Source organism: Xenopus tropicalis, chromosome 4 (genome assembly GCF_000004195.4).
Source record: "Xenopus tropicalis strain Nigerian chromosome 4, UCB_Xtro_10.0, whole genome shotgun sequence".
Lineage (NCBI taxonomy): Eukaryota > Metazoa > Chordata > Amphibia > Anura > Pipidae > Xenopus > Xenopus tropicalis.
Window position 1 is genome coordinate 133231066 of NC_030680.2, and position 27490 is coordinate 133258555.

General features: G+C 42.1%; 1 protein-coding gene and 1 long non-coding RNA gene across 3 annotated transcripts in view; one reads left to right on the forward strand and one right to left on the reverse strand.

Annotated features, from left to right (window-relative positions):
- Window positions 1-1656, reverse strand: part of LOC116410471 — a 53728-nt gene extending 52072 nt beyond the window's left edge. Inside the window, exon 1 of the long non-coding RNA XR_004222438.1 lies at window positions 1411-1656. This is a non-coding gene — a long non-coding RNA (uncharacterized LOC116410471). The remainder of the gene's footprint in view (window positions 1-1410) is intronic.
- Window positions 1657-3307: 1651 nt separating this feature from the next.
- aldh1l1 (aldehyde dehydrogenase 1 family member L1) lies at window positions 3308-27171 on the forward strand. Of its 2 annotated transcripts, NM_001011027.1 has the most exon segments (23): window positions 3398-3438; window positions 6629-6776; window positions 6981-7215; window positions 7300-7465; window positions 8090-8191; window positions 8835-8924; window positions 10305-10442; window positions 10719-10844; window positions 12228-12319; window positions 13339-13486; window positions 14182-14301; window positions 15440-15567; window positions 15675-15825; window positions 16233-16303; window positions 17348-17453; window positions 17968-18055; window positions 18845-18938; window positions 19066-19165; window positions 20741-20839; window positions 22684-22849; window positions 23711-23816; window positions 24170-24369; window positions 26529-27171. In NM_001011027.1, coding segments are annotated over 22 exon segments (2709 nt in total). In that variant the 5' UTR covers window positions 3398-3438; window positions 6629-6649; the 3' UTR covers window positions 26585-27171.
- The last annotated feature ends 319 nt before the right edge of the window (window positions 27172-27490 follow it).

Genomic DNA, 27490 nt, shown 5'->3' on the forward strand with positions numbered 1-27490 from the left:
CAACAAATGAATAATGAAGACCAATTGAAAAATTGCTTAGAATAGGTCATTCTATAACATACTAAAAATGCATGTTTTGCTGCTTCGCAGTCTAATGGCTCAAATAAACAGATCTTCTACAATAGAGTAAGAAAGAAATTGAAGAATTAAAAGGAAATTTCCCAATGCCACATGAAAAGGCCAGGAGGTCAGGGTTGGACCAGCCCACAGGGCATCAGAGCATCTCCTCATGGGTCCCAGTCTGGCCCAGTAGCACTTTTGTAATGTCATGATTAGTCTATATAACCAATATATCATTTGGCACTCTTTCTAATTGCTGTGAGTTCTCTAGGGGCCCAAGGCAACACTGGCATCAGGAAGGTGACGGTTCTGCAAAATGTGTAGTAGTAGGGCATCCCCGCTCCTAGCTATACCCTTACTACTGTGTGTGTGGTCTTACATGATCATCATCACCATGGGTTATTGCTATAGCACCATAATATAATTGTTAGGCAGTTGATGGCATGGCTTGTATGATATCTCCGAGCCCTCTGATGGTGATTAGCTAGACGGCACGGCAACTAATGTTAGGGCAGTCACTCAGCTAATAGCCCCCCAGGCAGAAGAGCTCAATACTATCTGGTTTCGGTGACCCTTACAATGTGAAGGTGTAACTCTTATTTACATGGATATGTGCGTTCGTTTATACACACACACACAGGCTGATATCGAAGTCTGATATGTTAGACACCCAATGTATTAGATTACCCCACAGGCTGGATACTATAAAGCAGTGATCCCCAACCAGTGGCTCTGGGGCAACATGTTGCTCCCCAACCCCTTGTATGTTGCTCTCAGTGCCCCCAAACCAGGGAGTTATTTTTGAATTCCTGACTTGGGGGCAAGTTTTGGTTGAATAAAAACAAGATTTCCTACCAAATAAAGCCCCTGTAAGCTGATAGTGTGCATAGAGGCTGCCTAATAGCCAATCACAGCCCTTATTTGGCTCCTCCGTGAACTTTTATGGTGATTGTGTTGCTCCCCAAGTCTTCTTACATTTGACTATGGCTCATGAGTAAGAAAGGTTGGGGATCCCCTGATATAAGAATTACATTTTTCATGATTCCTTAACTGTGCCTAAACATAGTGCCAGTCCTGTTTTGGCATGTTTTGGCATACAGTTCCGTGCCCCACTAACTTCAGGTAGTGTTAGCCTGGCAGTATGCCTTTGCCAGCATTATGATTATGACCTGGCAAAGGTGCCAACCCTAATTCTGCCCTCCTATTCATATTCCAACCTCTCATTCAAGTCACTGTCTGTTTGCCAGACACCAGAAAGCAGCTGAAATCCCAGGACTGCTGAACAAATAGCTGAAAACCAATTGCAAACTGCCTACATCATAGTAAAGTTAAGTGAAAGAAAGCACTTACTTCTGCCCAGGGAGGGAAGGGGGTTTTCTGAGAGGGCACCAGAAAGTGTTGGCAGGTTTCATGGAGGGAGGCCCAGCTTCTAGTTAGTTATATCATTTGGACACTCCACACACTGATAGGCTGGAGAGGAGGTGTTGCTGCATTGCAGTAAAGAGAGTCTTGTCAGATCTGGTGTGATGCTGCTGTACTAGAGTGCATACATGGCTACATGACACCATAACATTGCTAAATACAGGGATACCACAGGCCAGTCAGTCATTTCTCATGTTAGAAGTCTTTAAAAGTGCATTTCCAGGTCAGCCAATGACTCGGCATCATTGATTGGGCCTCTGTTTCTTTACTTTTATTGCTTAAATGTTCTTAACTCCCTCATTGTCTGCATGTGTTTATATTATAGTTTGTAGGGGAACCTGTGGCCTGTGTACAGTATACAGCCAGCGTAACCAAACTGGTTCTATAATAAAGGGATCCTGTTCTGGAATGTGATTGCTTGTAATGCTAAGGGCGGGAGAGATAAGGCATCTATTGTAGTGCAAGAAATATTTCAATGTGTCTTGTAACCCATAGCAACCACTCAGATATTTTCTTTTGTATTCTAATTTCAGTAGACAATTAAAACTTATCTGATCATTGGTTAGGGTGGGTTTCTGAAATAGGAAAATAATATATAGCTGTTATGGTCTTACCCCCCACCAGTGTACTGCCTGTTATCTAATAGGTTGCTCTTTATGCACTGATATCAAAAGCAATAACAGGCGGATAGTGGTGCTTTGTCCAACCCTATACTCTGCTGGATGGCAGCGGTTGACAAACATCCATGTGCCATAGCCCTTAGGGCTCTCTGTCAGTGATGCTGACTTGGCTGATGTATCCCACAAGTTACTAAACCCTGCTGCACCTTATAGTTATGTGTGCAACGGCTGTACCTTATAGTTATGTGTGTGAGGGCTGCACCTTATAGTTGTTTACTCAATGACTGTTTTATAGTAAAGTGTGCAACAGCTGCACTTTATAGTTATCTGAGTGACGGCTGCACCTTATAGTTATATGTGCAACGGCTGCACCTTATAGTTATGTGTGCAACGGCTGTACCTTATATGCGGCGGCTGCACCTTATAGTTGTTTGCTCAATGACTGTGTTTTATAGTATAGTGTGCAACAGCTGCACTTTATAGTTATCCGAGCGATGGCTGCACCTTATAGTTATATGTGCGACGGCTGCACCTTATAGTTATGTGTGTGACGGCTGCACCTTATAGTTGTTTGCTCAATGACTGTGTTTTATATTAAAGTGTGCAACAGCTGCACTTTATAGTTATCTGAGCGATGGCTGCACTTTATAGTTATGTGGGCAAAAGTTGCACCTTATAATTATGTGTGTGACAGCTGCACCTTATAGTTGTGTGCGCAATGGCTACACTTTATGGCTATGAGTGCAATGGTTGCACCTTATATAAATGTGCTTATCGGCTGCAACTTTCAGTTCCGTGCACAATGGCTGCACCTCATAGTCATGCACACAAGAGCTGCACTTTATAGTCACATATATTGTATTGTATTTTATAGATTGTAAAAAAGACAAAGCAGCCAGGGTGTAAAGCAGCGTGGTATTGTTCACCTTCCCTTGATGTTAGTGCAATGTGCTGGATGTAACCCTGGCAGGCAGTTACTGCTCTGTGAATGTTTTGGGGAAAGTAAAAGAAAAATGACTTTTATATTTAAGAAGACAGATCATTCTGGAAGAATTCCAAAAATCTTGCAGACTGACAAATCAGTACCAACTGAAGGGTTAATAAAAAGGGGGCAGAGACTTGCTATGTGGCTATGACCTCCCCTCACTGCAGACAATTGTGGTTTCCATAGGCAGTGCTGACTTGTTGCAAATTTCAGATTTCCAGTACAACCCAGTCCATAGAGCTCACAGACTCCTCCTCTGCCTCCCCCACCTCCTTCTGCCAGAAGGAATAACACACACAGCACCCTCCCAGCTCGGTGGCAGCACCGCAGAAAGTTGTCTCCTCTCGCCAGGTGAGTGCCAAGCAATTGCACTGCTGATAGAGGCACAGGTTGGCATGCACCTTTCATGGAGCTGCACCCTGGTGCCATTTAGCACCCTTGTGACTATTAGGGTCCTGCTTTTAAGGCGCCTGAGATACATCAAGTAGTAACCCTAAACCAATGCTAACGTCACACACTGCTGAGTGTGCATCTCCATTCCATAATGGGGGGGACATGTCTTATGGGGGTGGGCATAGTGCATACATTGCAATATTCATTTCCCATAGTTCTGTGTTTCCCCCCCACATGCAGTATGCATTACCAGGGGGTTCCATCAGTTAAAACCCCAGTACACTGGCACTGTGGTAATGGCCATTTAGACTACAGTGAAACAGGCACAGGATCGGATCCAAATAATACAATAGTCAGAATGCTGGGGGGGGGGGGGAATCCTGGCAAGGCAGTGCTGAGGGCCAAAGTCCAAAGGGTTTCTATCTAATGCAAGTATTTTTCTGTACTGCTTTCTGTACATTATATCCAGTTGGGGGTTCCACTGCAACTCACAGCATCTTGTTGGCAGCCAGAGGCATTGTGCCTGCCAGAGCAAATGTCACTTGTTGGACTGTGAGTAAATCCTGTGCAGGGATCACTGCCAGCACCCATACCCATGTAGATAAGCTAAGGGAGCCCACCCACACAGTAAGTGGGCACATCCTTTCATCAACTTCGCCCCCCTACACACACACACTGTGTGCCAGTCCTTCAGTTGGGTGACATTAATATTGGTGTTTGAGATAGAGTTGCAGAATATCATTCCTCCGCGGTCACAGCCTATTTGCAGAATATCACATTCAGCCCTTCCATATGTTATTGAGCCCAGTTACAAAAAGCCCCACACCCAGGTAGCCCTATTGCCTCAGGGCATTCTGGTTTGCCCCATGTTGGGAAACACCCCCCCCCCCTTCCCCTTTAACTGTAAAGTCACTGGCCTCCCATATCAAGGAGAAATCTGCAAGATCACGGTCGGTCTATGAACTGTAATAATCCCAGAGAGAGAGCTTCAGAGTTCATTGTTATCCGATTGGACAGGCCCCTAGGAGGTATGTTTGAAGCCACATTGGGATTGGTGGGAGAAAAGCCAGCGCCCACTTTCCTTGAAGTCTGTTTATGCGCTTACGTCTACAATGGGATGGATTCTATAACTGAGCAAAGAGTTCAGAGCTGATTTAAAGGGACACTGCCTTTATATACAGTTTCCGTATAGCCTAGTGCAATCTAAACTGATCCTAATAGGGGATCTTGTAGATTGTAAGCTCTTTTGGGCAGGGCTCTCTTCACCTCTTGTATCGGTTACTGATTGCTTTATATGTTACTCTGTATGTCCAATGTATGAAACCCACTTATTGTACAGCGCTGCGGGATATGTTGGCACTTTATAAATAAATGTTAATAATAATAATAATAATAATAATAATCTCTAAAATCATATTATTTACATGAAGGCAATGCCTTCCAAATCAGTTTTAGTTATTTGTGAAGGTAAGTGAGCAGTACGCAGACCTCGGCTGATTAACAGACCTGGAGGGTAACTGGCACCAGGTACATTGTCTCAACAAATAAAATGTAATTACATTTACAAACAATAGTAGGACCATTGGAAAATGTAAGTCAATGCATACTGGAAACAGTTTTTGGGTGGAGACCCCCTTCTAAATGCTCTGTATACAACGCCCATTGATTAGAAATTAGCAATTCAGAAAGCCAAATACCTTAAATACAAATAAGCAAATTAGCCATGGTACTTGTCATACAGGATCCTGAAAGCCTTGAAAGTTCACTTTGCATAGAAAATAAAACACATGGGAGCCGGTGCCATTGTTGTTGTCACTTTGCCCCTTTACCTGGGGTGGCAAAAGATACCACTGATAGCTTAATTAATGGAATTTTCATTTAAAAAAATAGCTGTACCCACAGCCCCAGTCCCTTCCCAGAGGCTATTATCCCCCCACTGCTACTATAGGCACCATCTCTCCCTACTATACCTGCTTTCCCACAGCCACAGTCCCTTCCCAGAGGCTATTATCCCACTACTACTATAGGCACCATCTCTCCCTACTATACCTGCTATCCCACAGCCCCAGTCCCTTCCCAGAGGCTATTATCCCCCCACTGCTACTATAGGCACCATCTCTCCCTACTATACCTGCTATCCCACAGCCACAGTCCCTTCCCAGAGGCTATTATCCCACTGCTACTATAGGCACCATCTCTCCCTACTATACCTGCTATCCCACAGCCCCAGTCCCTTCCCAGAGGCTATTATCCCCCCACTGCTACTATAGGCACCATCTCTCCCTACTATACCTGCTATCCCACAGCCCCAGTCCCTTCCCAGAGGCTATTATCCCACTGCTACTATAGGCACCATCTCTCCATACTATAACTGCTATCCCACAGCCACAGTCCCTTCCCAGAGGCTATTATCCCACTGCTACTATAGGCACCATCTCTCCCTACTATACCTGCTATCCCACAGCCACAGTCCCTTCCCAGAGGCTATTATCCCACTACTACTATAGGCACCATCTCTCCCTACTATACCTGCTATCCCACAGCCCCAGTCCCTTCCCAGAGGCTATTATCCCCCCACTGCTACTATAGGCACCATCTCTCCCTACTATACCTGCTATCCCACAGCCACAGTCCCTTCCCAGAGGCTATTATCCCACTGCTACTATAGGCACCATCTCTCCCTACTATACCTGCTATCCCACAGCCCCAGTCCCTTCCCAGAGGCTATTATCCCCCCACTGCTACTATAGGCACCATCTCTCCATACTATAACTGCTATCCCACAGCCCCAGTCCCTTCCCAGAGGCTATTATCCCACTGCTACTATAGGCACCATCTCTCCCTACTATACCTGCTATCCCACAGCCACAGTCCCTTCCCAGAGGCTATTATCCCACTACTACTATAGGCACCATCTCTCCCTACTATACCTGCTATCCCACAGCCACAGTCCCTTCCCAGAGGCTATTATCCCACTGCTACTATAGGCACCATCTCTCCCTACTATACCTGCTATCCCACAGCCACAGTCCCTTCCCAGAGGCTATTATCCCACTGCTCCTATAGGCACCATCTCTCCCTACTATAACTGCTATCCCACAATAAAATACATCCAGGTGCACAACCAATGCTTTAATATTTCATATAGATACTCACGTGACCCAGGACCATGAAGATTGCAGTGATCGGTCAAAGTCTGTTTGGCAGAGAAGTTTACAGGGAGTTGCTGAAAGAAGGACACCAGGTGGTTGGAGTATTCACTATCCCAGACAAAAATGGCAAAGCAGATCCTCTTGGTAAGTGCCAAATAAGCAGAGAGCTAACTACTGACTGGCTACACATGTGCCAGTGAGCTACTGGTTCATTTATAATGAACCATTATCTTGTATATGCTTCTATATATGCAACCATGTTCTGCATATAGCACTCAGAGTGGAATTTAGGGAGCTTCCTGTCAGCCATAGCATTACATATTTTGCCCTGATTTCTGTGCCCCTTAGGTGCTGATGCTGAGAAGGATGGAATACCTGTCTTCAAGTTCCCACGTTGGAGGGTAAAAGGGCAGGCCATTCCGGAAGTAGTAGAAAAGTATAAGGCACTGGAGGCCGAGCTCAACGTCCTTCCTTTCTGCTCCCAGTTCATTCCAATGGAAGTCATTGACTGCCCAAAACATGGCTCCATCATCTATCATCCCTCTATCCTTCCCAGGCACAGGGGGGCCTCTGCAATCAACTGGTAAATAAGTGACGATCTCAGAGAATTACTGGCTTAAAACAGTGTCTGTATTATTGTTCGCTCAATATCTGTATCCACTTCCAGGACACTAATGCAAGGAGACAAGATAGGGGGCTTTACCATATTCTGGGCTGACGATGGGCTAGACACGGGGGACATCTTGCTGCAGAGAGAGTGTGAGGTCCTCCCTGATGATACTGTGAACACAATTTACAACAGATTCCTCTTCCCTGAAGGAGTGAAAGGAATGGTGAGATCAACATATCTGAACTATGGCTGTAGGCTGTAATATAATAATGATATATAAGCTATAAACAAACTAAATGAGTACCGAATTCCATGGTCACATAAAGGTTCCATGTGTCTTTATGCAGATGTGAAATTCTAAGGCAGTATCTTCTTTTCTTAACATTTTCAGTGGGGGGTGGGTAGTCTGTAGTTTTGCATTTTATTATGCATTGGAGATAAATATGGGCCAGTACATACCTACAATTCCAAGGTGACTTCTTATTTTGGGGTGTTTAACCTTCAGTGGTGTAACCCTAGCTTAGATGTAAGTTTCAAGCAGCAACCCTGAAAGCCTTGGGGTACACATTCATAAGCACCTACAGATACTTCTGCCAAGGTGGCACCTTGTTTGTGTTCTTTATGGCATATGTACTCTACATAAGCTAATTGTATACTATATACACTAAATAATTCATACCTCCAAGATCTACCTTGGCAGCAGGGATGCTTAAAGGCACTAAGTGCACAGGAGCTATAGATTTAACAGTGCTCTACAAAACCTTCTTGTTTTTTTCTGGGGCAAAGAGAGAAATATTTGCCCAAACTGACTTCTCTAGTTCTTACAGTGATCCATTGGTCTTTCCAGGTGGAAGCTGTTCGCCTCATTGCAGAGGGTAATGCCCCGAGGATAAAACAGGCAACTGAAGGAGCCACGTATGATCCGATGCAGAAGAAAGAGAATGCAAAGGTGCATCCAGAATTATTATCTGACATTGCTAATAGCATTCCAATTCAAGCCTCATTATTATTATTTCTGTCCCCTACACAGTTTCAACTCAGTGGTGCAGACATGACTATTTTATCAATAAAGCTTCTTTGGAACAGCATATTTTTTTATGTTATCTATGTAAAAAAAATGAAAAATGAAATTTTCAGTTTATCATCAAATTTTTCCAATTTCGCCTACTTGTCCGTTTTATCAAACTCTCTTTTCAATAAAGTGTTTTATTCTTAATGCAAATTAATTGCCATAGTCCCATTTGGACCATTCTGCCATCAAGTATGGTTTCCAGAAATTTCATAGAATCAAAGTTTTTCTACTGGTCCGTAATGTTTTCAAAGGCCTTGAATTAATATTGGCAACTATACACTTTCCATTCATATCACCCAGACATCGGTGGATGTTTTATATATATATATATATAGGTAATTTATTTGCCCCTATAGAGGTCTGTCTGTACTTTCAAGCTTTAGGGTTATGGCGCTGTTGGGCACTTTCACAGCTCCAGAATGTGCCACCAAATTGCCCAAAATTATCCCCATGCCCATAGGTTTGATACTACCCTACAATGATGATGTGCACTGATCTTCCTGTTCTCCTTTCCCTGCAGATTAACTGGGACCAGCCGGCAGAAGCCATCCACAACTTTATCAGAGGGAATGATAAGGTGCCTGGAGCTTGGACAGTAGTGGGTGATCAGGTCAGTATTTAGCTTTCTCCAGCTATGCTCGATACAAGCTTCATAAAAGAGCGCGTATAACCTAAAACTGTTTACCCCACTGGCTAACAGAGCAGAATGGTATAAACAACAGTATTTTTTCTAAGGAAATCCCACTATGGAGTGCTCTGGCCATGGTGAGGGCAGCCATTAACACAAATAATAAGCGAGTGCTGTGATGTGCATAACAAGCGAGATGTGGCACTTTCTCATTATGCACGTGTATTAACCAACATGCCCGTCAGCTCCAGGAGCTCCCAGGGCCTAGAGTACTCAACTGGGGGTTTTCTTACTATAGTTTTCCCCATCTAGAGTGTGGGCAACAATCTTTAGGCAACAGGTGCCCTTTTAGACTCTGAGTAACTGTTCTGAGAATGTGGCCAGACTATTGCTATATGTGTAATCACATTAACATTGAATGAGCCAGGTCTGGACTAGGCCTTCAAAATAGGCCCTAGCATACACAGAGGCCCAAACAGCCCCCCACCAGCCCAATAAATAGTGACTGTCTATGGCATCTTACAGCAGCCCCTCTGGCATTTGCCAGAACCCACAGTTGCCAGTCCATGGCTGGAATGAGCCCCCATGCAGAGATGTTCAATTTGTTGCTGCGTCTTCTGGGAAGTCTGGTCAACTTCCTGTAATGTTCTAAGTTAGTGGTACACAAGGCATTTTCCCTGCCAGCAGAGTAATGGCTGAAAATGCCTTAGCTTTCTGCCGTTGACTTTAATGCCAACTGGTCATCTCTACTTGTACAGGCAGATTTCAACCTCAAGTGTCCATTTTTGGGCTAAAATCCACTTGTTGGTGTGTCTATTGGCAGTTGTCTTTAAATACAAGGGCAAGTGATACAGATGGTTTTAAGCATTGTTCCTCCAAGCTGCCATTAGCCTAATGTCTCCTGAGAAGCAAGTGCAACTCAGCCTTAGCCATGACACTCAATATACCTGTTAACCTGAAACTTTGTCCTTATAAATAACCATATCTAGGTCTGTCCATCTTGAAGCCAGGGGCTGGATGTGCCCTGCTCAGCATATTGTCATGGTGTCATTCTGCCCAAGAGGTAGCTTTTGGGCAGCATGACACCATGACAATACAAAGAGCTTTGACAAAACAGAGAGTTTATTGTTTGATGTCATTAGTTTAATCTAGTCTGTCCCACAAACATGTGACATATCCAATAAGATGCCCAGCATATACTAAATGATTTGACTTGGTGTGAGCGCCAATCTTTCCTGCTGTCTCAGCTGAACCAGCTCCATATTTCCATGTATTTCCTGTATCTGCTCTCTACAGGTTTTCTGGCTGCCCTTGTAAAGAACAATTACATTATTTTCCTAATATTTGCTTTTTTCATTACAGCAACTGACGTTCTTTGGTTCCTCGTTTATAAGTAATGGGCCGGCTCCTGATGGACAACCGCTAGAGATTCCTGGCGCTTTTAGGCCAGCTGTGGTCACCAAAACTGGGCTAGTGCTTTTTGGGAATGATGGCCAAAAGGTGAGTGATTGCTTTAAATCATTGTACATATAAGTTGAATGTATTTAATGCCCCAAGCAGGTCCACAAAGCCCAGAAATATGTGTTGGATTGGATTGTCAGCCCAGTACATAAAAAGCACTACATTATATAGAATGTTAATGGGATTGAACAATGGAGGGCATGTTGTTTAAAAGGCAAATTCACCTAAAGAAGACTTTGCAGTAGGGAATCTACAGATAGGAACTGCTAACAGACATATGAAGGGAGTTAATGTGGAATCCCTGTCTCCTTGCAGCTATCAGTGAAGAATATCCAGTTTGAAGATGGTAAGATGATTCCAGCATCTCAGTATTATAAAACTGCCGACAGCGCTGCCCTGCAGCTATCCGACGAGGAGAAGAAGTTTTCAGAAGAAATCCGGGTGAGTAGTAATGAAGAAATCGGCATCCCCAAACAATATTCCGTACTCAGGAATGCTTTACCCTTTTGAATGAGAGGGAGCTTGCCATACTCTAAGCATAGATATTATACAGCAAAATAAAAATTCACATATCCACTTTGGCTTTAATATGTACCTGGAGGGGGTCTTGGGCCCAGTTGCACAGCCCAGCTTAGTTATGTTACTGCTTGTATTAACTCTCATGTCTTATTTATATGTATATCTCTTCCACATATTTCCTCTTAGAGCTATAATGTGTATCAGAAGCCCCCAGTACCTGATGGGATTTGGTTACAACCAACATCAATATGAAGCGCTGCCTATCCAGCGTTTAGTGTGAGAGTCACACAATGTGGCCTATTTCAGGAGGGTTGAGTGTTTTGCTGTAACTCCGTTTAACAGCTCTGGGCACTCCCTGGTTGGGCACTTTGCACTGATTTCAATGGAACGCAATCTGCGGGGGGCAGTTACAGCACAACAAGCAGTGGCAATTAAATCACCAGTGTAATCCTGAGTGCACAGATGATCCCTGCTCTAGGGATGTATTTACACAGACATGTGGAACCGGCAATACCACATTTCTATATTTCCAAAAGCATATTTTTGTACTGTGGGTTACAGTCCCATTGATGTTTAAGCAGAATACCTCTGCTGAGGCAAGCATTATGGCTCCACCCTTTCAGATTTATTTCAGACAGTATGTGATACTAGCCCGGCCCTAGCTGGGGATTTATGGTTTAGGCCAGTGAATAACTGACCAGGGACAATACTACATACAGAAAAGTACAGTTCAATGATAACAGAAAAAAAATCCTAGAACAGCATAAGGTATCAATTTTGCTCTTTTGTTTGTTCTTCGATTTAATTCAGCACTGCCCATTACATTCCTGTAATAAAGCCAATAGTTTATATGCTTTGAACGATTCCAAAGTCCAGACCAAATCACATGCTATATGGTATCAATATATTATATTTCTTTATATAGTTTCTTTAATTATATTTCTTTATTTGACATTGTATAAGTCGTATAAAACCCAAAGATAAACTGCTTAGCATCACCCTTAGTACCTTTTCTATGTAATTTCCTTATAGTCGACATTCTGTTCATACATTTTATAGTGCCAAATAGGATTACCTGCATAGGACTTTTTTGGACTAAAATGTTCTATACAGCCTCAGCCATTTTTGTTTCAGCTAATGAATTCCAATTAAGTCTGCCTGGTTGTACCTCCAAGCTTTCAGATTTGGATTTCAGTACAGTAATAGCCCATTGCACTTTATAAAATGTATTTATTGATAACCCCAGTTTTAAGTTTGTGACTCTCTATGTCTACTGTCTGTTATTAATATGTTTCTATGTGACAGGCGGCATGGAAGCGGATCCTCACCAATGTCTCTGAAATTGAAGACTCCACAGACTTTTTCAAGGCCGGAGCTGCTTCCATGGATGTAGTCAGGTTTGTCCTGTGCATTTAGTCTATAATGGGGTAACATTTTGGGGTTTGTTTACAAAATGAATAGAACAGGCTAAATCAGTGATGTCCTGTCTATGGTAAGCCAGTTGCTGACTGCAGCCACCATGTGCCATGCACTAAAAGAATAGCATTTGATTTTATTGCTGAGATCTGTTCCACATCCAGCCACTAGCTTGGGAGACTCAGGGGGGAAACTGGTTTACAAAAATAGGTGCAACCAATTAGAAATTAGTTCTGAATAGTGTGCTACAAGCTAAAAAAAAGAAAGCAAAAACCACACTGAACTGTGGGGTCTGCTGTACCTTAGTCTCCCCACCCCTGCCCTTCTCCTACCTTAAATATAGCAGTTCGGTAGGGGTTGAGAGGGGAGGTGCACCCAAGCTACACTGCTGGCAGTTGCACTTGTCCAATGTTTGCAAATCAGACCTAGTACCGTATATTATACATTGTTTATATGCAGCCACCACTGGAGTTGTGCTTTGGTATAAGCGCCGTGGCAGGGTGCAATGAAATAGGTCAGAATGTTGGAGTAAAGTGCAACTAAAAATAAAAAATAGTATATGGTTAGGTTGGTTGGTATGAGTTCTATGTGCACTGGGGTTCCCTTGGAAGGGTTGAATTTGATGGACTTTGGTCTTTTTTTCAACCCAACTTAACTATGTAACAATGTATGTAGGGGTTAAAGAGAGCAACATGCTTATCACACATAACGACCCTATGTTCAGAGATAATATTTCCCATCTCCTGTAGTACTGGGCTAATGCTCAGGCATAGGATGCCCAGACAGCAGAAACTTGAAAGGTAGCCTAGAGAGACCAAGGTATATGCTTGCTGCACTTGAGAAAATGTACAGCAGCCCTATGCATTGGTACAATCTAAATGTGCCAATGTTATTCTGTAAATTTAGCATTAACAGGCTCTTTGGTCTAATTCCAGTCTCATTCACTTGAGTAAATCATGGCCATGCTTTACATTCACATGCATCCTTCTGTGTCCCCCAGGCTGGTGGAAGAGGTGAAGCTGAAATGCAATGGGCTGCAGCTGCAGAATGAAGACGTCTATATGGCAACCAAGTTTGAGGAATTCATTCAGATGGTGGTGAGGCGGCTGAGAGGAGAGGATGGAGAAGAAGAACTGGTTGTAGATTATGTAAGTTGAAACCAGAATTACACCATGGGGTACAGTAGCAAGCATAACCTTTCAACCTACAGAGCAGGTAGGGAGAGTGGAAAATGGCCCGGGTCCCACCCAGCCTGGGAATTCCTACAGAGCAGTAGTTTGAGGCAGAGGGAGGCTACAGAAACACCATCTGACATCAAAATGTACCTCTTTAAGGGAGAATTAGCCTTTAAATTAACTATTTAGGGGTAAATTACTAAGTGCAGGACAGGGCACAAAGTGCAAAAAGAGGTGCAAACCTCCATGTTTTCCGAACTTTGCACCCTGCCTTGTTCTGAATGGATGCTGGTCTCTGCATTCCAAATAAACAAGATTTAATACAGTGATGTCTGCATACAGGAGCGCTGTAGCAAGCATATTATGAAAATGAGTGTTGCACTTTCCAACTGCTCTGTGGTGCTTTGGCACTTCTTAGTGCTCCATTTCTCTGTTTCTGACCAATAACATCCCAGTAATATCTTCTATATCCCTTGGCCACTTGACCATATTCTCTGCGGATTATTTGTAATTGAATTATAACAAAAGAGATCTTCATAGGCAACAGTAAAGTTCACAGAAGGCAATTAAAAACTTTCTACAATTAATGTACAATAAAAAGATCTTGTAACGCTTTATGGGTAAGGATGTGCTTTGCCAAACTAAATATTTATGTGACTACATTTTAGGTGGAGAAGGAAATCAACAACATGACTGTCAAAATACCTCATCAACTTTTCATAAATGGACAATTTATTGATGCAGAAGGGGGGAAGACCTATGATACAGTCAACCCTACAGATGGGACGGTAAGTCTGAATAATCTGAGACAGCTACATATGATACAGCCAATTTTATATTTACATTGCCATTATCCCAAAATCAAGTAAGGTTACCCTGAGGCCTTAGCAAATGGCAGGCAAGGAATAAATGCTCTCAGTATGCAGCAGTGCCTGCTACTACTCGAACAGAATACAGAAAGGGAATCCATAGGGCCAGATGTGGGTGCCCCCTTGACCATTCCTAACCACCCTTCACCTAACAAGTCCCTTGTGGCTATCAGCCCTGCACTCTGTACCTTGTGCTGGATTTCAAGCACATACCAGGGGAGCAAATGCAAAGTGTATGGGTGCTAATGTACACAGCCTGAATCCCTTATTGCTTCTGCACTAGAACTGTGCTCATAGTAAATGAGTCCATGTATCTGTAATAGCTTGAGATATCAGATCTGACCACATTTGTACAGTGACTTGGGTTTTACCTTCCATAGTAATCAACCCTTTGTACAAATAAGTGGAACACTTCCAGTTGATGGCTAAATAGGTTTACGGAACATATTTACATGGTCATATTGATACAATGGACAGGTGGCTGGCCTGGATTTTCTACCAGATAATTTTCCTATAATAAGATAATTTTCTGGGGCATATATATACTGTATATGGTTGCATGGAGCTATATGGCTATATGGTTCTAGCCATCACTGAAGTGTTTATGAACCCACATTAAGACTTTAAATGAAACAAAATAACTGCACACATAATTGTTATCTTGCGGTTTTCACCCTAAGATTCTTTTCTATTTGGGGGGCTCTCAGAATATGCTAGAGCAGTGGCCCCCAAGCTGTGGAGTTTCCCCATCCCCAGAGGGTGTTGGAGCATTTGCACTTGGGGCGGTCAGCCTATAGACCAGTTAGGGGAAGATTAGGGCATAGGGCCTATTTAGTGTGCCTAGATACACCTGAAAGCCCAGCTTGAAGGTCAGTTATGTTATGGAAACCCATAGATATTGTGGGAAATAGGAAGAACCTCTGAGGGACCTTGAACTGAAACAATTTGACAACCAGCATTCTAGAGGATGAATTTGAATTAGGAAATCTGTGAAGGTTCCACATCATCATTCATCATCTGTGCATATGGCGTTGCCTTTTCTTTTGTCTTACTTTAGGCAATTTGCAAAGTATCTTTGGCCCAGGTTTCTGATATAGACAGGGCAGTTGCTGCAGCCAAGGAAGCCTTTGAAAATGGAGAATGGGGAAAAATGAATCCAAGGGACAGAGGTCGCATACTATACAGGTAAGAAGGAATCAGCAACTGTTGCGTTGGGGGACACATGAGCATCACAACTTCAGGTAAAGAGGGAATATGTAGAACTGATACATGTGTTGTGTGTTTATTCCCAGACTGGCAGATATAATGGAGGAACACCAAGAAGAGCTGGCTACCATTGAATCTATAGACTCTGGCGCTGTCTATACCTTGGCTTTAAAGACCCATGTGGGCATGTCTATCCAGACCTTTAGATACTTTGCAGGCTGGTGTGATAAAATACAGGTGCAGTACATATGCTCGTAATATGTGCAGTCATACAATCATATAATCCCCTGCGTAATACCCCAAAGGCACTTTATTTTTTTTTATAAACTAACAAGCTGGCTTTTAGCTACACTATTTTAGAAGTCACAAGCAGCATCACAGAGAATATAAATAGGCAGACAGATGCTGCTTTCAATAGCAATTACATTTGCCAGGTAGATATTGCTTTTCGCCAGTGTCCATGCACAGTTTCAAGCCGTATTAGAGCAGCATTGTGGGTAAGGGGAGCAACCCCAGGATTGCATTTACCCCAGCTCCTTGTAAACCTGCCAAAAGGGTGAACAGAAATAATGCCCCCCCCCCACCCCCAATATTCAACCCAGCCCAGCACATAACAAAGTAATTGTATATACTGTATTTTGCAGGGTAGTACCATTCCAATTAATCAGGCTCGTCCAAACCGGAATCTGACATTTACCAGGAGAGAACCCATTGGGTGAGTATATTTGCCAAGCTAGTTCGCACCCTGGCCTGATACAGAATTTTAGAACTACTGCTGCCATAGAGCCAAGTACACCTTTCCCTAAGTTGGGCGGATATTGCCTAAACTGGCTATGGATCATCACCAGCAGCCACAGTTTAGCAATAATATTGGTGATACAGATGCAGGAATCCAAACTACTGAGCCCCTGGCACTAAGCCACAACCTAAACAAGTGGTTCCCATGGGGGTGGGGATGACTCCACTGGGCAGTGTCGGACTGAGGTGCCTGGGGCCCACTTGGGCTGCCACTTCAGGGGGCCCCCACCCTAGATTTGCAAATTCCTCAAACAGCCCCCCCACACATGTGCTGTAACTTTTGCTTTGTAAATTCATCCACGGCCGACTGTAATGGTAAATCGTGTTTTTTGCAAAACACATCAGTTAATGGAACTACTCAGGCAAAATCCTGCATTGTAATCTGTTTTTTTAAAAGCATATTAAACAGATTTTTTTAATATTTTATTTCAAAATTTTACATAGGGCTAGTCATATTCTTCATTTCCCAGGGTGCCACAGCCATGTGACCTGTGCTCTGATAAACTTCAGTCACATTTAACTGCTGGAGTGATATCCCCCCCCCACCCCCAGCAGCCAATCAGCAGAACAATGGGAAGGGAGCAAGATAGCAGCTCCCAGTAGGTATCAGAATAGCACTCAATAGTAATAAATCCAAGTCTGGCTTGGGACTCCTCCAGTTACATGGGAGTAGGAGAAACAATAGGTTAGCTGAAAGCAGTTCTAATGGGTAGCGCTGGCTCCTTCTGAAAGCTCAGGCACAATGCACTGAGATGGCACCTCCACATTTTTATTTATTAATAATATTACAACAAAGAAAAATACATTTGTTAGTTTAAGAATTAATGTAATGAAGTAATGAATTTTTATACCATGAGTTAAATCATATGCTTCTAATCTTGCCACATACTAAACAGAAACATATATTTGCTAAGAGGGGATAGAGCTTCAATAATAAATCTTATCTTACCTATTTCTGCAGTGTCTGTGGGATTGTGATACCATGGAACTACCCCTTGATGATGTTGGCATGGAAAACAGCAGCTTGCCTTGCTGCGGGCAACACAGTGGTACTGAAACCTGCTCAGGTAAGAAACGGAGCACAGGGGGTTACAAAAGGGGGGCAAGTACATGATAAAAACAGTTGAAGCTCATATTTGGTTCAGGGGTGCCCCTGCATTGCATAAGAAGCCTACAGTAGAAACCTCAGTTCTAGTCAAGTATTAGGGCAAAGACACACAGAGTTACTAGTTGCAGCTACTTGCCGTGGCTACTTTAAAAGTCAATGCTGATCATTTACTGATAATTGTCTCTACGTGTGTTTTAGCAGAGGCAATTCTCAGTACTGTCTATGGAGTTTAGTAGCCTTGAAAAAGTAGCTGCTACTAGTAGCCCAGTGTGTCTTCATCCTTAAAAAGACACAAATTCATGGTTCCCTTGGAAAATACTTAAATTGGGATAGTGAGCAATGCACTTCTTACATTGGGGAGCTCTGACCTTAGGCTTCAAGATAAAATAATTGTGCCACTCATCTTGGTTAGAGCACTTGATTTCCTATGGCACTTTGCATAACTGCTGCCCAACAGACTGCATTTCTTTCAGGTGACCCCACTGACTGCACTCAAGTTTGCTGAATTGTCGGTTAAAGCTGGAATTCCCAAAGGAGTCATAAATATCCTGCCAGGAGCTGGTAAGTACAAGAAGAACAAGTACAAATAATATATATATATGTCAGGTAGGCTTGGGCTTCATTTACTACTGGCGTGCAAAATGCAAACTATGGGTCCTGCCATGTTTTCTACTCTTAGGGGCACATTTACTAACCCACGAATCCAAACCGAATTGGAAAAATTCCGATTGGAAAACGAACATTTTGCGACTTTTTCGTATTTTTTGCGATTTTTTTCGGCGCCTTTACGACTTTTCGGAAATTGTCGCGACTTTTTCGTTACCAATACGATTTGCGCGAAAAAACGCGAGTTTTTCGTAGCCATTACGATGCGCTCGTATTTTGTCGCGACTTTTTCGTATTGAGCGCTCGTAAGCGGCGGGCGAAACTTTCCCATAGGACTCAATGGCACTCTGCAGCTCCAACCTGGCCCAAGAAAAGTCACCATACTGAAGCTTGAATGAATCTGAATGTTTCGTACTCGGCGCGAACGCTACGAAAAAATCGCAACATTTTGCGCAACTTTCGGAATGGCTACGAAAAAGGCGCGACTTTTTGCGCAAGTTTTAACGCTACGAAAAAATCGCCAGATTTTGCGCAACATTCGGAATAGCAACGAAAAAGTCGCAACAATTTTCCGAAAAATTGCAAAATACCGATCATTACGGAAAAAACGCAATCGGACGCATTTGGCCCGTTCGTGGGTTAGTAAATGTAATTAGTGTAACATTAACTGTATACCCATTTTGCACCTAGCAAATATAGTAAATGAGGCCTTTTAGGTGAACCTTCCTTTACAACTGTCAACAGGTTCTCTGATTGGCCAGCGTCTCTCCGACCACCCTGATGTCAGGAAAATTGGCTTCACTGGCTCCACACCCATAGGAAAACATATCATGAAAAGGTAAAGCTTATTCTACAATTCTATGTAATTCATCTCACATTCTTGTCGGACAGGAATAAAAGAAAGTACACTGGGACAATAGGGCATAGGTACCATCTCGTATAATCACTTTCTTGTCCCCTTTAAGCTGTGCTGTGGGCAATGTAAAGAAGGTATCCCTGGAGCTGGGTGGGAAATCTCCTCTCATCATCTTCCAAGATTGTGATCTAGACAAGGCTGTCCGTATGGTGAGTACACATTTATGCCCTGAAAGTATTTGGAGGGGTAAGGGGTGGAGTGCTTAATTTTGCACAAGGGCACATATATTTGTGGGATAAAAAAAACCCTACATAATTGGAAAAAAACAGAGAACAGAGCTGCAATGTCCATTTATGACACTGACTTGATTAAAATCTGTACTTACAACAGCAGACTTTGCCCCCGTTGGCTTTTTGGGTTATTGCTAAGACACACTTGTCACGGCTACTAAATGCTAGAAAATCCCCTGCCATTGACAATACTGAGAATTGCCTCTGCTAAAACACATGTAGAGACAATTATCAGTAAATGATCAGCATTGTCTATTTTTGTAGCCGTGACAAGTAGCTGCTACTAGTAGCTCCGTGTGTCTCCACCCTTATGGTGCAACAAGACAGAGGGATTTGGAGGCAGTCTGGGCACACTGATATCTGTGTGTGGCAAGTCATTAAAGGAACAGTAACACCAAAAAATGAAAGTGTATGAAAGTAACTAAAATATAATGTGCTGCTGCCCTGCACTGGTAAAAGTTGTGTGTTTACTTCAGAAAGACTACTATAATTTATATAAATAAGCTGCTATGTAGCCATGGGGGCAGCACATAGCAGATAAAACACTATTGTATTAACATATCTGTTATCTGCTATGTAACCTGTGCCTTTTCTCCTTTTTTCCAGCTTGAATGGCTGCCCCCGTGGCTACACAGCAGCTTATTATATAAATTATAGTAGTGTTACTGTAGCAAACACACCAGTTTTACCAGTGCAGGGCAACAGTGCATTATATTTTTATTACTTGAAAGCTCTTTCATTTTTTGGTGTTACTGTTCCTTTAACACCTTCCTGAAAGCTAGAGAAAGCAAATAGGAAAAATATTATACACAAGACAGATTACACTGGGATTCTGACCAGTCTGAAGGGCTGATTGTACAGGCAAAAGTTGTACAAATTTGTATTACTTAGGGCTCATACTCTGAGCACTGGCACCTGTGCCAATTGAACTGGGCTCTGTGCCCTGCACTGTATTATAAACCCAGCATATAGCACCGAATGCAGCACTGTACTGAACACATTCCATTGACACATGTTAAGTAAAGGGTTGCTTGAGGCATTAAAGGGGAACTACACCTAAACACAGCTTTTGAAAAGTAAATATAATTTCAAGCAACTTGGCAATATACACCAATTAAAAATATGTAATATTTTTAATGTAATAATATGTAATATGTAATAATATGATTTGGAACAGTTCCCTAAGCCTGATTTAAGTACAGGGCACATTTATGCCTATCCTGAATAACATGGGAGGTAGTGCCTTGCAAGGGGGTGTCCAAGTCCTGCCAATATAGTATGCAGTTCTGGCATATATAAACGGCACAACTCTAAGAGGTGTCCTATAGAACTATCAAAACCCAGGGGAGCAATGTGGGGAGTGCAAAAAAAGATCCAGCTTTGCTTTTAGGATCGGCACTTTGCCCCTCACTTGTAAATGGGCCTCCTGTCTTTCGCCAATCTAGCCCTCTCTTTACCTTACATCTCCTCTGACATTTCTTTTCTGTTCTTTAGGGGATGAGCTCTGTGTTTTTCAATAAGGGGGAGAACTGCATTGCAGCTGGCAGACTTTTCCTAGAAGAATCCATCCATGATGAGTTTGTGAAGAGAGTGGTAAGTAATGGGCCCATGAAGTGGATACAAGAAGGGGTGAAGCTTGCCGGAGAGTAGATTTTACAAGAAAACTCCACTATAACTCCCGGTGTATGTTATATCTAAGCCTTTATATCCACTTTTATTTTCTCTGTGGGTATTGTTGCAATAACTCCTTGCACAGAGAACTAGATTTCATATCATAAATGGGCACTGTGTGGTACCCATGAACCCATGGTATTGCATGTAGTGGCTTCTGCTGAAATCAGATGCAATTTATTAGAATGACATTGCACTCATTTACATTCCCACTCTTGCACTACTGTTACAATTGTGTGTCATGGTTTCAGTTTGGACGATAGTGTTCCTTTTGACATTAAAAAGAGCACTTTCTTGAAACAGGATCTCCATCTTCTGGTCAGAGCAGTGTACTGCAGCTGCAAGAATCTATATCTATATGATTATAGTCGCTCTGCTGTACTAAATACACAAGGTGCAGGCTGCTACAGTATGGCTCAACACGGTGCAACCTGGCACAGTCGTTTCCCAGTGTAACTATACCATGTTTTGCCATAATGCAGCACCAAATAGATGTTCTACCTCTCTAATGCCTGGGGATAGTCACACCAGTAATCAAAAAGCATGCTGATTCTCAGTTAAGCCCAATATAAACATGGCATTTCTGTGTTCCCATGAGGTGGCTTTGTATGCTTTGTATGCAGGGTGTATGGTTCATAACTAGACCACTCCAGATAATTGGTCTTCATTTTTTATAATTTGTAGTTTTTTATAGTTATTTCACTTTTTGTTCAGCAGCTCTGCAGGTTAAAATTTCAGCTATCTGGTTGCTAGAGTCCAAATTACCTTAGCGACCAGGGAGCAGTTTGAACGAGAGAATGGTAAATGAACAGCAGAGAACCTGAATAACAATAGAAAATCAAGTTATGAAAAGTAACAATAAAAAAAAATTGTAGCCTCACAGAGCAATAGCTTTTTGGCTGCACAGGGTTATAAGAAAAAGGCAAATAGATCAAAAACTATAAGAAATAAATAATGAAGACCAATTGAAAAGTTGCTTAGGTGAACCACCCCTTTAAACTTGATATTGGGGAAAGCAGTGAAAAACTCTGTGGAAGTTAAAGGTGAACTTGCCCCAAGCACCTTTGCAATATACAGTGATTTAAAAATATGCAGCCTTTAATAATAAGGTTTTAATAATAATATGGTTTGGAACAGTTCCCTAAGCCCCGCCCCCTGCTGATCTGGCTGACTACTTTGGCACTAAAATAAAATGTAACAGTAGTCAGCTACAGACTGCAATCCTCCAAATCCTATAATTACCAGCATGTGATGTCAATAAGGAAAGGAACATCACAGTGCAATGCATTGTGGGTTATGTAGTTCCTGCATGCTGTCCATAAACTGTGGAGAAGTTGCTACAATTTGTAACATCAACGTTTTAGTCCCTCCTCCCCTGCCAGGTTTTCAAATGATGCAGAAAGAGAAGAACTCTCTGTTGCAGCTGGTTTTCAGCACATAAAAATAGTATGTATTTATACTTTTTAAAGGAACAGATTAGAGTGATAGGGATGTTAGGGGTTTCTGTGTTGTGTGGGATTCTTGGTTTAGAAGCTGGAGTTCCCCTTTAAGTTTAATGAGGATCTGGTATGGGAAAACAGGGGGGAAGGGGGGTTGTAGAGATGGATGGCAGGCAGGACCATGAAACATGTTAATTAATCTAACATGTAAAAATAAAGACCAATTGCACTTTGCCTTGGAATGCCACAGGATCATGAAAGCTCAAAAATCTATAAGGGAATATAGCTAAGGACAGGGCCCACTGATTTCTATGTCTCTCCTTTCAGGTTGGAGAGGTGAAGAAAATGAAGATTGGGGACCCACTGGACAGATCCACAGATCATGGACCACAGAACCATAAAGCCCACCTGGATAAACTGATTGAGTACTGTCAGACAGGCGTGAAGGAGGGGGCCAAGCTGGTATATGGTGGGAAGCAGGTGGAGAGGCCAGGTCAGTGATCAAAACCTCATTTATATTCTGTACTGATTATCTGTTATTTTGCTGTATAGATGGGTAATTTACAGGCATAATCTTTCCTTTGCGTCTTTCCTTTATATTCTCTGGAATCGGCAGGGTATGAAACACGAGAGGGTGTTACAGTTTGAGGCATTCTAACGTTCCTCCCAAATACTCCCCTTACTAAGCAGAACTGCTGGGCGCTAGGGTTAGCCCCAAACAGCTGACATCTATATTTCAAAGCACCCAGTGTCTCAGAGATACAGCATCTGGCAGAGGCTATATATATCACATATAGAAATATGTACACTCTTAGGGGAATGTGAAGTTGATATGAAACTAAATATTAATATCCATGCTCTTATTCAGTATAAAAATATATATTTAGTACCATATAAATCTAAAGAAGGTGCCGGGGGTACTGCTGTTGAGCATTGGCATTTGTGGGTATAACTGCGTTGGCTTCAGACTGGCAATCTCTGGATCTCTCTTTCCATTAACTATGTGCATTAGGGGAGGGCTAACTATCAGAGATGGGCAAATGCACAAAAACACACAAAAAGGTATCCTTATACTTGTCTAGCAAATAATGATATTTACTGGGCCTGAGATAAAGAATAATACATCAACACTGTGTGAAGTAAATAAAAAAAAGTAGAAATTAGTTGGTAGGAAACTTTTTTGTGAAAAGTTTGGTCTTAAGTTGGAAATATTAAAGAAACCTGCAACCTTTAACCGTTTGTTTTGATATCAAAATATCCTATTTCAGTAACTTGGATTCAGCATTGGGGCTTTAGAGAGCAATGGGCTTGTTGTATGTCTACAAAAACCACTAAAGCATCCTCTTTGTTTCAGGTTTTTTCTTTGAGCCAACCATATTTACGGATGTTACAGATGAGATGTTTATCGCAAAAGAGGAATCATTTGGCCCCATAATGATCATATCCAAGTTTAAAGATGGGTAAGCTCTGAGTGGTGTAATGCCATGGGATGGGCCATGTGTCAGTAGATAAAGATGGATCAATGTGAATTTGCCCCAATACCAGAGTTGCCTACTCCTGTCCAGCCTGGTACAATAATGCCCAACAGGCAGCACAAAGGCAACATGTAACCCCTCTATACTCAGCAGCAGCCCCCAAACTAGGGCACCCACCCACTTTTTATGCTGCCAGCACCGGAGACATGGGGTGTAGAGAAATGATGCACACTGAATAATTCATTCTGCAATGATCAATAAGAACAGTCAGTTGATTAATAAGCCTGGATACTCACAATATATATAACAAATAAATTGTCTTTTTCTGTTTGTTTCAGGGATGTTGATGAGGTTCTTAAGCGAGCCAATAATACAGAGTTCGGCCTTGCCTCGGGCGTATTCACAAAGGATATAAGCAAAGCCCTGTATGTCAGCGAGAAGCTTCAGGCTGGAACTGTGTTTGTAAATACCTACAACAAAACCGATGTAGCTGCGCCCTTCGGGGGCTTCAAACAATCTGGATTTGGGAAGGACTTGGGTAAGAGATTCTGTAATACTGAAAAACCCCTCATCAGCAAAGACGCCATTTGCTCGCTGGCATGGCTACATGTGGCCATACACTATAAGATCCACTTGTTTGGCAAGGTCAGACTGAGGACTGACGGGCCACCTTAAGGCTAGTGGTACATAGGGCATTTTGTTTGCCTCTACAAAATAATAACTTCAGACCACAACTGCTTCTTTTTACGGAAAGAAAAGCACCCTTGATACCAGTTGTTTTTACAAAGTATTAACACTGCTGGGTGTCTCGGTGGTAATGACCCAAGATAGCCTATCATGGTGCCAGTCCATATAAAACCATGCCCGCAGCTGCATTTAAACTAAATCATGGAAAGCAGTGAATATCTATTCTTTTTGCAACAAAGAAAAATAAAATTATGTATAGAGTACTCTAATAGAATTGTAACTTATTTTTTTATTAAATGGTAATTCTGGCTACCGAACCAAAATTTGTTAAAGGGCCCCACACAACACAGAAACCCCTAATATACCTATTACTCTAATCTGTTCCTTCAAAAAGTATAAATAAATACCATTTGTATATGCTGAAATCCAGCTGCAACATAGTTTATCTTTTTTTGCATCATTTGAAAACCTGGCAGGGGAGGAGGGACTAAAACACATAACCCACAATGCATTGCAATGCATTGCATGTTCCTTTCCTTACTGACATCATATGTGCAGGGAATTGGGAGGATGCAGGCTGAAGGCAGGCTGAGGACAGTCGGCTACTGTTACTACTACTACTGTTGCTTACTGTGTCTAAGTAGTCGGCCAGATCAGCAGGGGCTTAGGGAACTGTTAAAAACCATATTATTACATTGAAAATCATGAAAAGGCTGCATATTTTTTAATTGATGTATATTGTTTGAAATGATGTTTTCTTTGGTGGTCTTCTGTGCAAATCTATCCCTGAATTAAACAGGGAAATGGGCACAGGAGCTGTAAAGATGTGTCAGGAGTAAGCACGGGATTGGAAAGCAGAGAGTTACATAAGGTTGTATTAATATTTACAGGCTGCCACAGTGTTGGCACAGATGTGATGCTTAAGCAGTGTGCCAAGACTCACTAACCACAGGATAGATTCACATCTCTATAACATCTGTTTACATGCCTCTGGGATTTTATACCTGAGCCATGATGCCAGTGAGAAAGAATATTGCTAAGATCAGCAGTGATCCATAGTACCATACTGTAACTGTCCGGAAACTGACCATAACATGCCTAAGTACCATGCACGACACCTTTACCATCAAGAGTATAGCAATACAAATGTTGTTTTATGCAGCCCTTTTAGGTTGTAGGTTGTGGCCTTAAGAAGAGTGAAATTGAACTGCTGTGGGGCCAATGACTTCTACTTATCTCACCGAATGTACAATAACTATTGAATATTCTGCCACTTTCCTTGGGAAACATAACTCTAAAGGGGAACTCTACCCACAATTTAAGCTTTTTGAAAAGTAAACATAATTTCAAGCAACTTTGCAATATACATCAATTAAAAATGATGCAGCCTTTTTATGACTTTTATTGTAATAATACGGTTTGGAACAGTTCCCTAAGCACCGCCCCCTGTTCCCCTGCTGATCTGGCTGACTACTTTGTGACTCAAATAAAATGTATCAGTAGTCGTGGGTTATGTAGTTCGTACATGCTGTCTGTAAGCTGTAGAGAAGTTGTTACAATTTGTAACCGCAATGTTTTAGTCCCTCCTCCCCTGCCAGGATTTCAAATGATACAGAAAGAGAAGAACTGTTTTGCAGCTGGATTTCAGCATATTAAAATGGTATTTACTCATACTTTTTGAAGGAACAGATTACAGGGATAGGGATATTAGGGGTTTCTGTGTTGTGTTGGGCTCTAACATATTTTGGTTCAGAATTCGGAGGGCTGTCCAAATAGAGGCCTACAGGCCCAATGTGGCCCTCCAAAGGAATTCTATAGCCCCCAGTCAGCTCAAAGTCTCCATAGACTTCTCTGTATGACATTGTCATTTAAATTTAATTCGGCCCTCAAACATGTTATATGAGAAGTAATCGACCCAGTACATATAATCAGTTGGACAGCTCTGACCTAATGGATTGATGTTTGGCAGTTTTAACTAACATACTTCTTATTTCTCCCAATATATTGCAGGCGAGGAGGCGCTGAATGAATATCTAAAGACGAAAGCTGTCACCATTGAGTACTGAAGCCATTTGCTGTCAATCATTCTAGTAAAGCAATTCTTCCTGAAGATGAGCCAGCACCAATAATCCCAGGAATCAATAAAGATACTAGGATCTCTCTGTAATTATATTTACACTGCGATAATCTCCTTTGCATTTAAACTGCTGATCAGAGACATTGAGGTCTTCCCAAGGGAAAGATGGGTGCTAAGGAGGATTCGTTTATAGGTGTCTGTACCAGGTGCTGCCCCTTACAGCTTCCTGGCATATGTATGTTAGGAAAACTGTCAATCACATGGGGGGGAAGTGGTACTGAGGTTGCAAGACATATCAATCTTATCAGTGAAGATGCGTGAAATATACAGTTTTTTATATGTCCCTTATATATTCAAATCCTGCTTTCTGGCGGCTGCAGTTACCGCTGTAAAGCTGCTGTAAGGAAACTTTTTGTAATGCTATGGGATACTTCCATTTGTAAGGAGATGATTGCTGACACAATGTATATAAATAGGAAAAAATGTCTAGATTTTCAGATGTCTCCTAGGTTTACCCTTAGCTATACAGTGCTTTGGAATACAGAGTGCTTTCTAAATAAACATGATTAATTGTTATCAATGCTGTTTTTTCTTAGTACTCTCTCTGCAGTTGTAATAAACACCTATTGTGGGTCAAGCAATGAAAGGGTTAATGCAATGAAAGTTAAACATTTTGTATCAGGTCTAGTTACCTATAGCATCCAATTTTGGGGGGATATTTTGATCATGCCTACTGGCCTATTAAAAAGACCTTTCCTGAAAGATCCTTCTTTTGCCTTGAAACTAGAGGTTTTGAAGAATTTTTTTATGCGACCATCTGAAAAATTATGGTTTCCGGGGCGACAATTCGGAAAAGACTGAGTTTCTGCGACTTTTTCAGTTTAGATTTTTTAGT